This window comes from Tachysurus vachellii, chromosome 23, assembly GCF_030014155.1.
Source record: "Tachysurus vachellii isolate PV-2020 chromosome 23, HZAU_Pvac_v1, whole genome shotgun sequence".
Taxonomy (NCBI): domain Eukaryota; kingdom Metazoa; phylum Chordata; class Actinopteri; order Siluriformes; family Bagridae; genus Tachysurus; species Tachysurus vachellii.
In genome coordinates this window covers 15046561-15060404 of record NC_083482.1, presented here as the reverse complement: position 1 = coordinate 15060404, position 13844 = coordinate 15046561, and the positions used below count along the sequence as shown (strand labels likewise).

At 39.9% G+C, this 13844-nt stretch overlaps 3 protein-coding genes across 5 annotated transcripts; all 3 read right to left on the bottom strand.

The window, feature by feature from the left end:
- Positions 1–1760: 1760 nt before the first annotated feature.
- On the bottom strand, positions 1761–3015 carry LOC132838727 (arylamine N-acetyltransferase, pineal gland isozyme NAT-10-like). Its single transcript, XM_060859280.1, has 2 exons — positions 2901–3015; positions 1761–2785 (listed from the first exon to the last, which is right to left on the bottom strand). The coding sequence occupies exon 2, from the start codon at positions 2776–2778 to the stop codon at positions 1906–1908; it is 873 nt and encodes a 290-aa protein (XP_060715263.1). The 5' UTR covers positions 2779–2785; positions 2901–3015; the 3' UTR covers positions 1761–1905.
- A 1126-nt stretch (positions 3016–4141) lies between these two features.
- LOC132838733 (arylamine N-acetyltransferase, pineal gland isozyme NAT-3-like) lies at positions 4142–7251 on the bottom strand. The gene is made up of 2 exons (XM_060859287.1): positions 7189–7251; positions 4142–6222 (listed from the first exon to the last, which is right to left on the bottom strand). Exon 2 carries the CDS (start codon positions 6213–6215, stop codon positions 5352–5354), a length of 864 nt encoding a protein of 287 aa, XP_060715270.1. The 5' UTR covers positions 6216–6222; positions 7189–7251; the 3' UTR covers positions 4142–5351.
- Positions 7252–8802: 1551 nt separating this feature from the next.
- Positions 8803–13356, bottom strand: LOC132838994 (arylamine N-acetyltransferase, pineal gland isozyme NAT-10-like). Of its 3 annotated transcripts, none has more exons than XM_060859714.1 (2): positions 13135–13356; positions 8803–10680 (listed from the first exon to the last, which is right to left on the bottom strand). In XM_060859714.1, the coding sequence occupies exons 1-2, from the start codon at positions 13203–13205 to the stop codon at positions 9801–9803; spliced, it is 951 nt and encodes a 316-aa protein (XP_060715697.1). In that variant the 5' UTR covers positions 13206–13356; the 3' UTR covers positions 8803–9800. The 3 variants fall into 3 exon arrangements, with proteins under 3 accessions (XP_060715697.1, XP_060715698.1, XP_060715699.1); XM_060859715.1 differs by lacking the exon at positions 13135–13356 and adding an exon at positions 12563–12734; XM_060859716.1 differs by lacking the exon at positions 13135–13356 and adding an exon at positions 10987–11004.
- Between the last annotated feature and the right edge of the window lie 488 nt (positions 13357–13844).

Genomic DNA, 13844 nt, shown 5'->3' with positions numbered 1-13844 from the left:
AACATAATGGTGTCATAGAAACGTGTCAATGTTTACACGTAAACATGATGGTGTCGTATAAACGTGTCAACGATTAAACTTAAACATAATGGTGTCATATAAACGTGTCAACGATTAAACTTAAACATAATGGTGTCATATAAACGTGTCAACGATTAAACTTAAACATAAAGGTGTCATATAAACGTGTCAACGATTAAACTTAAACATAATGGTGTCATATAAACGTGTCAACGATTAAACGTAAACATAATGGTGTCATATAAACGTGTCAACGATTAAACTTAAACATAATGGTGTCATAGAAACGTGTCAATGTTTACACGTAAACATGATGGTGTCGTATAAACGTGTCAACGATTAAACTTAAACATAATGGTGTCATATAAACTTGTCAATGGTTAAACTTAAACATAATGGTGTCGTATAAACGTGTCAACGGTAAAACTTAAACATAATGGTGTTGTATAAACGTGTCAACGATTAAACCTAAACATAATGGTGTCATATAAACGTGTCAACGATTAAACGTAAACATAATGGTGTCATATAAACGTGTCAACGATTAAACTTAAACATAATGGTGTCATATAAACGTGTCAACGATTAAACGTAAACATAATGGTGTCATATAAACGTGTCAACGGTTAAACTTAAACATAATGGTGTCATATAAACGTGTCAACGATTAAAATTAAACATAATGGTGTCGTATAAACGTGTCACCGATTAAACTTAAACATAATGGCGTCATATAAATGTGTCAACGTTTACATTTAATGGGTTTAATATTTAAAATCACAAACATTCAATATATTTCAAACAAATATCATTTCTTTATTTCTGTGAATGAAAAATAGTTTCATATAATTAATGTTAAATTTCCCAAAGTTTCTATAATGAATTCAGAAATAACTCTGAAGCTCCAATTTATGAGACACTGTAAGTTGCTGGTGATGAAGATAGTTTGGTCCCAGATGAAGATAGTTTGCCTTTCGAGTCTGGTTCATCTTCGGGTTTCTTCCTCATATCGTCTCTCTGAGTTTTCTTCAATACCATCACCTCTGGCTTTCACATTATAGATACATTTCTAATGTATAACAAGTAAAATATATAATATATAACAAGAAAAATTCTATAATATCTAGAATTTGTACATTTCTGTAAAGGTGCTTTGAGCTGATGTCCATTGTTAAAAGTGTTATACAAATAAAACGGAAATGAATTGAATATAAATGTATGAAATATTATACTATAATACAATATTAAGTTATTTACGCAAACCTTTAGTATTATTTGGCGATCAATTATAATTCAGCTGAGTTATAAGTAAATAAATCAAAAGGTATGTAAGTTACACAATTAGTAAATTCGACTGAATTAAATACTTACATAAACATTTAATATAACACTTATTACACCTAGACGTCACATTTAGCACTATCGAGGGGTGGATTATTAGGCAGCGATCAGGGAACAGTTGAAAAATGGGCAAGCAACTTTTCAGGTCATGGTATTTAGATATGTGTGATATAAATGCCTTACAGTTTATATGAAGCTTTGTTGTTTATTGGCGTTAAACAACAACGTTCAAGCAACATTTCTTATCTGTGCGAATTTTATAAGGTACAAATTGTGAAGGGTATCAGACTGCTGAATATGGCTGAAATCAGTGGAAGGAATGTGTACAAGACCACGAAGTAATTCACTTGTGACAACGATCTTATGTTAAAATGAACACAAGAACCTAAACATAGAGATGATTAATAATAAACTTTATTTCAGTTTTGGAGTGATGCTTTAAGACATACTGGAGTCAGTAGTGATGTGCTTTATATTTTCTATGATTTATGCCTAAATTTCATATTGATCATCAACTAAAACATCTAAATCATTAGAGATGTTCTATAGTTTAAATGAAGCTTTGTTATTTATTGCCGTTAGTTTATTAGCTAAAACGATGTTGAACTTTTCCTTTAGTATAGTCTCTATCTCACTGTCAGCTACATCTCTCATCTCGATGAGGTCCGTGTCTTCGTCAGGGTTAAAAGTGACTTCACTGTAGGTCCAACCAATCAGAGCTCTGAACCCAGTTGGGGTCTGGAGGGAACAGATGGATTTCTGGGTGAACAGAGACTCGGGGCTGGTCTGCAGGTACTCGGTTGTGTTCAGGAAATGATCAATCCCACGTGGAGTTAACAAAAATGAGTACATAGTCTTCGTGACAGACTTGTCGACGAGGCTGGAACTGGCGAAGGCTTCATTCTGGACCAGTGGCTTCCTTCCGGTCTTCTCCAGCGTCCAAGTCTCACCATTGTTCAGCAGGCGGAAGATCCCTGCTGGCTGTGGTTGATCTTTCCCTGCAATCATTTCTAACGGGTACCAGATCTGGTACGACACTCCAAAACTCACATCAGCTATATACGGCTTGCCTTCGATCTCCACCATGTTAATGAGGTGGGAATCCATAGGATTAAAGTCATTTTTGAGCATGTTGAAGACTTTAGCGCCCAGTGTGGTGTATTTGTAGCCCATCTCTCTCAGCACCCAGGAGAAGAGAAGGTTGTTTTCACAGCACCATCCTCCACGACGGTTTCTCACAATCTTCTCATAAATGATCTGCAGGTCCATGGTGTTCCGCTCTCCACAGTGGATGCTGAGGTTCTCGAAGGTGACGCTCATCACGTGCAGCTTGTGGACGGTGCGGAGCGTGGCCAAGTCGGGTTTCTCGTACACGCCGCCGAACCCGATCCTTCTGAAGTATTCCTGCAGATTCATTATGTTCCTGCCAAAGAACGAAAGAACAAATTGTTACCACAAAATGTAGCGATCGCACTGTATACAGCTACGATGAAGCAAATATGTTTAATTTTAACTACAAGTAAAATACAGTAAAATACCTTCAAAATAAATACCCTTCACAAACAGCCCCTGGAAATTTTTTGCAGTCAGGAGAATGAATGAGAACAGCCCAGAACGACCAGCATGTAGACAGAGACAAAGTTAACCCTTGGACTCCTTGGAGTGTAGCTAATGTTTAGAGACAGTTGTGATAGAGTTTGTGAATAATCTACACCGTAACTTTTATAATATGATACTATGTGATAGTTTCAAGAGTCTGTACAGAGCACAAGGTCTGTGTTAGAGATTTAATCTAAAGTTTGAAGCTTGTTTTGTTATAGATGAAATATTAAATACATCTCCAGATGAAATCATTTCATTTTAATAATTGTAATGAGTTTTGTATTTTTTATTATTGATAGCATTAAGGGGGGCACGGTGGCTTAGTGGTTAGCACGTTCGCCTCACACCTACAGGGTCGGGGTTCGATTCCCGCCTCCACCTTGTGTGTGTGGAGTTTGCATGTTCTCCCCGTGCCTCGGGGGTTTCCTCCGGGTACTCCGGTTTCCTCCACCGGTCCAAAGACATGCATGGTAGGTTGATTGGCATCTCTGGAAAATTGTCCCTAGTGTGTGATTGTGTGAGTGAATGAGAGTGTGTGTGTGTGCCCTGCGATGGGTTGGCACTCCGTCCAGGGTGTATCCTGCCTTGATGCCCGATGACGCCTGAGATAGGCACAGGCTCCCCGTGACCCGAGGTAGTTCGGATAAGCGGTAGAAGATGAATGAATGAATGATAGCATTAATACATTGACTATCAAAAAATGTTTTTGTTTCAATTTAAGCATAAAAAAACTCACAGAATTAATTTCATACTGTTTGTATATATCGACTATAAAAATAAAAATTTCTCCTGTTTAGTTTTGTCTATGTTGAGTATTGAATGTCTTTGTCACGTCACACTCTTTGTCAAGTAGACACTCAGGATTTTGTAGAGTTTAATATGTATTTCTGTTTTTCCCTAGCCTAACACGGGCTATTTTATCATAGAATTGTTCTATAAAACATTTTTTTCATCTAAAAAGCAGCTGAAATTTCCTCAATCACTAAAATTCTGTGTAAGATTATCAACAGAGGAAAACAACACTTTCCAGCACTTTCACAAACAACGCTGGCCTTTAAAAATACGTAAACTGATTCAATTCAATTAAATTAAAATTTATTTCTATAGCGCTTTTTACAATTGACGTCGTCTCAAAGCATCTTTACAGAACATAAACATAGAACAAAAGGTTATTATATATGATCCATTATTGATGTCTTTATTTTTTTATTTCTACTTCAACATTCTTTGTTCACAAGTTTCCGTTCATTTACAATTACAGCATGTGACAGACGCCCTTATCCAGAGCGACGTACATAAGTGCTTAAATCTCTATCATTGGATACATTAATTAATATATATATGGAAAAGTACTAGTTGAAGTGTTTCCTGAATAAGTAGATCTTCGACCGCCGTTCCTTTCCTGTCCCATTACCTCTTTTTCAACTTTTTCAGCATTGGCTTCCAGTAAAATATAGAGTTCAGTTTAAAATCCTGCTACTCACTTATAAGGCACTTCATAATCTTGCACCACAATACCTTACTCAACTTCTCCAGGTTTACACTCCTTCACGTGCACTCAGATCTTCATCTTCAATTTCTCTTGTGGTACCTCGGATTCAACTTACTACTATGGGTGTCAGATCTTTTAGTTATGTTTCCCCCCCGCCTATGGAATTCTCTTCCCCTCGATGTTCGCAATAGCGAGTGCTTGTTGACTTTTAAAACGCGTCTTAAGACTTATCTTTTTATACAGGCTTTCTTATAACATGTTTTATTGAGACTTAAATGCACTTTATATGTATATGCTGTTTGTTTATGTGTTTTGTCTTATGTAATGACCTGTATATTGCTTGTAAGGTGACTTTGGGTGTTCTGAAAGGCGCCATGAAATAAAATGCATAGGTGTTATTTGCTCTAAAGAGTCAAATCTCTATGTAGAGATTATTTCACACACGATCCTTTTCTTTTATTTGTCACTTGACACATCATGTGAGAGATTACATTTTGAAAGTCTAAGTGTATTGACATTGAATCTGGGCCAAATGATAATGATACTGTATACAGTAACTCGACATTGAATTTGCATAAAATAAGTCACTAACGTGTGTAATGTTTAAGCAGATTTGGTTTGTACTGCATCGCCGCGACCTTTGTGCGTCAATGTTTAAGTCATCTGGTGTACACGTAAAGGACGCTAAAAACGTCTAGAGGTTCTAGGTTTTTAGAAAAACTAATGAGCTGTAATTTGTATCACACTTCCATCCAGTTTACACACATACTGTACACAAAATCCCTCAATGGTTAATTAGATCGTTTAGAATGTTTCGAATTTGTTTGACGTTATGATCTTGGTTGTTAGCGATAGTTTATAAAACTGTGCACAATGTATAGACACCATATTCTTCTTATGCAGCTTTGTTGTCAATTGGCGTTAGTTTATTAGCTAAAACGATGTTGAACTTTTCCTTTAGTATAGTCTCTATCTCACTGTCAGATAAAACTCTTATGTCGATGATGTCCGTGTCTTCGTCAGGGTTAAAAGTGACTTCACAGTAGGTCCAACCAATCAGAGATCTGAATCCAGTTGGGGTCTGGAGGGAACAGATGGATTTCTGGGTGAACAGAGACTCGGGGCTGGTCTGCAGGTACTCGCTTGTGTTCACAAAATGATCAATCCCACGTGGCGTTAATACAAAAGAGTGTATCAGCTTCGTCAGGCGTTTGTCGATGAAGCTGGGTTTGGCGAGGGCTTTGTTCTGGACCAACGGCTTCCTTCCGGTCTTCTCCAGCATCCAAGTCTCACCGTCGTTCAGCAGGCGGAAGATCCCTGATGGCTGTGGTTGATCTTTACCTGCAATCATTTCTAACGGGTACCAGATCTGGTACGACACTCCAAAACTCACATCAGCTATATACGGCTTGCCTTCGATCTCCACCATGTTAATGAGGTGGGAATCCATGGGGCTGAAGTCATTTTTGAGGGTGTTGAATTCTCTAGAACCCAACATGGTGTATTTGTAGCCCATCTCTCTCAGCACCCAGGAGAAGAGCAAATTGTTTTCACAGCACCATCCTCCATGACGGTTTCTCACAATCTTCTCATAAATGATCTGCAGGTCCATGGTGTTCCGCTCTCCGCAGTGGATGCTGAAGTTCTCGAAGGGGACGCTCATCACGTGCAGCTCGTGGACGGTGCGGAGCGTGACCAAGTCGGGTTTCTCGTACACGCCGCCGAACCCGATCCTTCTGAAGTATTCCTGCAGATTCATTATGTTCCTGTAGAAGAATGAAAGAAGACACACCTGCCTCAAACTTAGCTTGGCTGGAAAAATCCAGTTTGGACCAGTATTAACAACTAGAACGTACATTTCCTGAAGAAAATGTGAATGGTGCTTGCACGTGGCAAATCCCGGATGGTAGTCGAGACGAGCATGTGATGTCATCATAATACTCTTGAGGAAGTTTTCCACATTGTTCTGAGTGTTTTGATATGTCACATGTCCATGTTGTGCTAATTTTTTATTTTCATGTGACATCACGTGACGTCATCAAAATACATGTGAGGAAGTTCCCCTCATTGTTCTGAGTGTTTTGATATGTCACATGTCCATGTTGTAAAAAGTTTTTTGATTTTGCATATTTTGGGGGCGGGGCTGCGACACAACCGAAAGGCCAGTCGGTACACCGATTTAAATCTTTGTTCAGAGTATCACCCTAAAGGAGCTGGTCGAGTTTGGTGTAGATAGTTCGAAAGCTTGCCGAGTTATAAACCTCCAAAGTTTACAATGGGAGTCTATGGGAAAAAAGGCCACTTTGAGACCCGGTACCGGAAGTACCGGTACTCGGATCGCTTATAAAAGTCAAATCACACGTCTCCTCAATGAGCCGGTCGATTTGACACGTCATTCATGGGTCTAGGACAAAAGCTGCGGGTTACGCGCCAAAGTTTTGTCCGGCACAACAGTAATAATGTTGCTTCGCAAGAACCATTAATTAAAGGTGTTTGACTATTGAACAGGATGAAGGCAAAAATTAATAACTTAAAGACTAGTTTCCTGTAAACGGTGTCAGATTGGACCAATTGGACATTTTCGGAATAGTTGGATGTTTGTATAATTTATATAAAAGTTACAGAACTCCTGCTCGATCAGAATGTGAACATGAACAAACTATTTTCATTACTTTTATGTAAAACACTATGTAAAAACCATCCACATAATAAATCCAGCATTTAAAACGTACCTTCACTGCAAACCGCCGACACACTTTCAGAGAGAGTGTTCAAGTCGTCGAATCCTCCTGAAGAACGAATGAGAACGGACAGAGATAACCCTTGGACCAACTGGATTGCAGATGATACGGTTGTGATAACACTTTGTGATGAAAGAGAGACAAAGGTAACCCTTGCGTCTAACGTTTAGATTGAAGCTAAATTTTATATACGTTTGTAATAAAACTACCTACCAAAATCTGTATAAAGCACATGGACCCAAAATGAATGTTTTTAAGCTAAACTAGATAGACTATTACTAGTCTAGACTAGATATACTGTACTACTGTGAACTATATATAGCTTGAATTTTTATTATATTAATTCTTTATAAGGGGGCACGGTGGCTTAGTGGTTAGCACGTTCGCCTCACACCTCCAGGGTTGGGGTTTCGTTTCCCGCCTCCACCTTGTGTGTGTGGAGTTTGCATGTTCTCCCCGTGCCTCGGGGGTTTCCTCCGGGTACTCCGGTTTCCTCCCCCGGTCCAAAGACATGCATGGTAGGTTGATTGGCATCTCTGGAAAATTGTCCCTAGTGTGTGATTGCGTGAGTGAATGAGAGTGTGTGTATGTGCCCTGAGATGGGTTGGCACTCCGTCCAGGGTGTATCCTGCCTTGATGCCCGATGACGCCTGAGATAGGCACAGGCTCCCCGTGACCCGACGTAGTTCAGATAAGCGGTAGAAAATGAATGAATGAATAATTCTTTATACTTCTCCTTATGTTTACCTTCTGCTCTATGTTTATGTTCTGTAAAGCTGCTTTGAGACAATGTCCATTGTAAAATGCGCTATACAAATAAACGAACTGAATTGAATTGAATTGAATTGGGGGGGGGCACGGTGGCTTAGTGGTTAGCACGTTCGCCTCACACCTCCAGGGTTGGGGGTTCGATTCCCACCTCCGCCTTGTGTGTGTGTAGTTTGCATGTTCTCCCCGTGCCTCGGGGGTTTCCTCCGTGTACTCCGGTTTCCTCCCCCGGTCCAAAGACGTGCATGGTAGGTTGATTGGCATCTCTGGAAAATTCTCCGTAGTGTGTGATTGTGTGAGTAAATGAGAGTGTGTGTGTGTGTGTGTGCCCTGTGATGGGTTGGCACTCCGTCCAGGGTGTATCCTGCCTTGATGCCTAATGACGCCTGAGATAGGCACAGGCTCCCCGTGACCCGAGGTAGTTCGGATAAGCGGTAGAAAATGAGTTTTCAATCTAAGAGTTAAAAGTAAATATAAAATAGCTCTTGAATTTTATGATTTTTAAACCAATTACCAAAAAAAATTACAAAAAAAAAATTCATGATGCCTGTAGGGGTTTAAGACACAAAAGGCTTGGGAAGCCCAAGTCATGGTATTTAGATATGTGTGATATAAATGCCTTACAGTTTATATGAAGCTTTGTTGTTTATTGGCGTTAAACAACAACGTTCAAGCAACATTTCTTATCTGTGCGAATTTTATAAGGTACAAATTGTGAAGGGTATCAGACTGCTGAATATGGCTGAAATCAGTGGAAGGAATGTGTACAAGACCATGAAGTAATTCACTTGTGACAACGATCTTATGTTAAAATGAACACAAGAACCTAAACATAGAGATGATTAATAATAAACTTTATTTCAGTCTTGGAGTGATGCTTTAAGACATACTGGAGTCAGTCGTGATGGTATCATGATTATAACATTTTCCATGATTTATGCCAGTGGTCTTCACTATTTTTTTCATGTGAGCCACACTGATAGGACAAAGTCAATATGAGAGCCACTTTCACCGCAAAGTATGCCAAGTTATTCAGTCTTAAATAGCTTATCTGCTTAAATACAATGTACGATATCGCAATACAATAATTACTCGAGTCGCGGATGACGCATGCTCCCCATCAGTTACCTCTTTTGTCACTGTCACATTGCTTTGTTGCTGTTCATTTTGTGTGCGGGATTGTTTGATAAGAAATCGATCCATTTTTTAGTCCGTGTGTGTTCAGTAAACACAAGTTGTTAACTAGCATGAAACACAAACTAGCTTCTGGCAGGCCGCCAAAAACTGGCTATTGCGCAGAACGCAGTGAGTCAGTGACGAGTCAAATAATATATATAAATATATTATTATTATTTGTAATAGAGCACATTCGTTTTTCTATCCCTGATTGTTTTTAATGTTATTTAAATGAAAAATACATTTTAACCACATGATCATATCATCGTGTTATTTACTGCCATGCGAGCCGCATATTAAAGCTCGGCGAGCCGCAGGAGTCTCGCGAGCCGCGCAGTGAGTAACACTGATTTATGCCTAGAAAATTTCATATTGCACATCAACTAAAACATCTAAATCATTAGAGATGTTCTATAGTTTAAGTGAAGCTTTGTTGTTGTCTGTGGTCGACTGGGTATTATTGTAGATTTGTGGCTAATTATTCAGAAATCCCCAGCCCTCTAAAAATGAAGTGCCAGATCCAGATCGAGTCCAGTGGACGAGACTATAGCCAGACGGCCAGATGTTAAAAGATGAGATAAATAAGCACTGAAAATTCAGAATGCCCGTTAGCGGTTAAAACCAAGTCATGGTATTTAGATATGTGTGATATAAATGCCTTATAGTTTATATGTAGCTTTGTTATTTATTGCCGTTAGTTTATTAGCTAAAACGATGTTGAACTTTTCCTTTAGTATAGTCTCTATCTCACTGTCAGCTACATCTCGCATCTCGATGAGGTCCGTGTCTTCGTCAGGGTTAAAAGTGACTTCACAGTAGGTCCAACCAATCAGAGCTCTGAACCCAGTTGGGGTCTGGAGGGAACAGATGGATTTCTGGGTGAACAGAGACTCGGGGCTGGTCTGCAGGTACTCGCTTGTGTTTAGGAAATGATCAATCCCACGTGGAGTTAATACGAAAGAGTATATCGTTTTTGTCTGGCGTTTGTCGACGAGGCTGGAACTGGCGAAGGCTTCATTCTGGACCAGTGGCTTTCTTCCGATCTTCTCCAGCATCCAAGTCTCACCGTCGTTCATCAGGCGGAAGATCCCTGATGGCTGTGGTTGATCTTTACCTGCAATCATTTCTAACGGGTACCAGATCTGGTACGACACTCCAAAACTCACATCAGCTATATACGGCTTGCCTTCGATCTCCACCATGTTAATGAGGTGGGAATCCATAGGATTAAAGTCATTTTTGAGCGTGTTGAAGACTTTAGCGCCCAACATGGTGTATTTGTAGCCCATCTCTCTGAGCACCCAGGAGAAGAGAAGGTTGTTTTCACAGCACCATCCTCCACGACGGTTTCTCACAATCTTCTCATAAATGATCTGCAGGTCCATGGTGTTCCGCTCTCCGCAGTGGATGCTGAAGTTCTCGAAGGGGACGCTCATCACGTGCAGCTCGTGTACGGCGCGGAGCGTGACCAAGTCGGGTTTCTCGTACACGCCGCCGAACCCGATCCTTCTGAAGTATTCCTGCAGATTCATTATGTTCCTGTAAAAGAACGAAAGAACAAACTTTTGCATTAAAATGTAGAGAATCAAAAGCTGTGTAAAACGTTAACAGCTCTTTCATTGTTATTTTGTAACAGTGGTTCAAATGGTGAGATAAAATGATTATGATTGTTATTACAGTTATTATGACGTCACTAAAGAGTGATAGTGCAACTTTAATCATTAACAAGATTCTACATGGTCTCGTGTGTTATTCTGTTCCGTATACAGGCCAATCGTGGATTTTTTAAAAACACGTGTAGCTACAAATATGAATATTATGAAACATCACTGCGATCCTGTTTACCGACATCACTGACGTTCAGTTCACTATTCTGTGCCTTATCTTCAAAAAGAGCCCACAGCGTCTTGAAAGCCTTCTTGTCGTCCTTGTGATGTGTGTAACAAATTCATCTGAGAGAAGCCTCGTACTGTACGTATTCTGCCCCGGAGAAGGGAATTGTTTCGATGCACTTAAAGGGGACTTTGATTGCACTTGAGACCTGTTGTCCGTTACTGTCCTTGTAAACTCTCTGAAAGCACACAATACAACTCTGGAACAGTCGATTCGAAAACACTCGCAAAGGGACTCGACTTCGCTTTTTCAGGTTAGGGTTATTATTTGTTGAGACCGAATATCATTCATCTGATCAGTGGATTTTTCTGTCCTTTTGATCAGGCACACCATCAGCTTTAGTCGTGGATTTAAACAATGAAAATATCTTTGACTCTCTCTTTGACATTTTGTAAATTTAATTATATTGTTATTAAATATTATTTAGGGAGACCAACAATAATCACCAACCGATGAGAGTGATTGTAAACTTAAGAAAGCGGATTGGTCAAAAATATATGCTGAGGACCAATAGCTAAACACCACCTCTAAGTTCATCTGCATAAACACACTCAGACTTGCTGGCTGTGTTTCACTCATTCACACACAAACAAACGCACACACACAAACACGCATGCACACACAAACACACAAACATGCATGCACGCACACACACACACACAAACACACGCATGCGCACACAAACACACGCATGCACACACAAACACCCACACACGAACATACACACACACACGTATGCACACACACACAAACACGCATGCACACACACACAAACACGCACACACAAACATGCATGCACACACATACAAACACGTATGCACACACAAACACACACACGCATGCACACACAAACACACACACGCATGCACACACAAACACACACACGCATGCACACACAAACACACACACGCGGACATACGCACACACACACGTATGCACACACACACACACAAACACGCATGCACACGCACACACAAACACGCACACACACATGCACACACAAACACACACACGCATGCACACACAAACATGCATGCACACACACACAAACACACACACAATGCCGGATCCAGCTCAAATTAAGCACTAAAAAGCTTTATGACTAAAATCAACAGCCAGAATATTATTATAAACATTTAAATAATATTTTACATTCAATTATATATATATAATAATATATACAACAATAATATATATATATATATATATATACATATATATATATATACACACACACACATTATATATATATAGGCACAGGCTCCCCGTGACCCGAGGTAGTTCGGATAAGCGGTAGAAGATGAATGAATGAATGAATGATTATATATATATATATATATATATATATATATATATATATACACACACACATACACACACACACATTTATACACTATATATATATATATATACACATACATACATATGATAAACGGATCTGTTTACATGCAAAAACGGTACCAAGATAATGAAAGTAAACTTAAATCAAACAGAACAATAAATAACAAACCCAGCACTTACACCATACCTGTAAAAACAAAGGACAGCTGAATCTTGTACAATAACGTTACGTCTTGCCCTCAGGACTGGGAGGAGATCACAAATGTAATCAGACGAAGTTTCAAGCTTCCGGGTTTAAAAACCGGAAGTCATCTAAATTAGAGTAAACAGCTCATTGTGCTGCATTGAGATGATCATGATGACAAAAGAAACTTTCTGAAACCATGAACATTTCATTTCGAGTTTTTTTCCCCGAAAGTTTTTCCTTACTTGAAGTTTTAAAACACGGTTGGTCAACTGCCACCTGGTGGTCAACAGTACGAAGTGCAAATAGTTTTAACATAACAATTCTCTCTCTCTCATTCATTCATTCATTCATTCATTCATTCATTCATTCATTCATTCATTCATTCATCTTCTACCGCTTATCCGAACTACCTCGGGTCACGGGGAGCCTGTGCCTATCTCAGGCGTCATTGGGCATCAAGGCAGGATACACCCTGGACGGAGTGCCAACCCATCACAGGGCACACACACACACACACACTCTCATTCACTCACACACTATGGACAATTTTCCAGAGATGCCAATCAACCTACCATGCATGACTTTGGACCGGGGGAGGAAACCGGAGTACCCGGAGGAAACCCCCGAGGCACGGGGAGAACATGCAAACTCCACACACACAAGGTGGAGGTGGGAATCGAACCCCCAACCTGTAATGTTCGGCCTTCTGTTATTCAAGAAGTCACACATGAACATTTGTGCTGCTGTGAGCTGCAAGCTATATTTTATTTTATAGACATCCACAACATCGTATGTCCAACAATCTTCTGTCTACTTGTTCGTCTATATACAACATAAGCACCACACAGAAGGAAAGGCTACACTGCCACCTTGTGGTTACTCAATAGAATGCCTATCATTACACAACCCTGGAGGTGTGAGGCGAACGTGCTAACCACTAAGCCACCGTGTCCCCTGCTAAACAATGCTGTAGAACAAATTTCATTTATTTATAGTAAGAATTTTAGATTAAGCAAACAAACATAAACAAATATAATCGTTTGTATTTAACCCAGGGTGCACGGTGGCTAAGTGGTTAGCACGTTCGCCTCACACCTCCAGGGTCGGGGGTTCGATTCCCGCCTCCGCCTTTTGTGTGTGGAGTTTGCATGTTCTCCCCGTGCCTCGGGGGTTTCCTCCAGGTACTCCGGTTTCCTCCCCCGGTCCAAAGACATGCATGGTAGGTTGATTGGCATCTCTGGAAAAATTGTCCGTAGTGTGTGATTGCGTGAGTGAATGAGTG

What these genes read in the sequence shown, in the direction of transcription:
- LOC132838727 (XM_060859280.1), bottom strand. Translation starts at nt 2,778, where the DNA reads ATGAATCTGCAGGAATACTTCAGAAGGATCGGGTTCGGCGGCGTGTAC.
- LOC132838733 (XM_060859287.1), bottom strand. Translation starts at nt 6,215, where the DNA reads ATGAATCTGCAGGAATACTTCAGAAGGATCGGGTTCGGCGGCGTGTAC.
- LOC132838994 (XM_060859714.1), bottom strand. Translation starts at nt 13,205, where the DNA reads ATGTTCTCCCCGTGCCTCGGGGGTTTCCTCCGGGTACTCCGGTTTCCT. An exon ending in CCGGTCCAAAGTCATGCATG is followed by an intron (nt 10,681 to 13,134) that starts GTAGGTTGATTG and finishes GTTCTTTTACAG; the next exon opens with GAACATAATGAATCTGCAGG.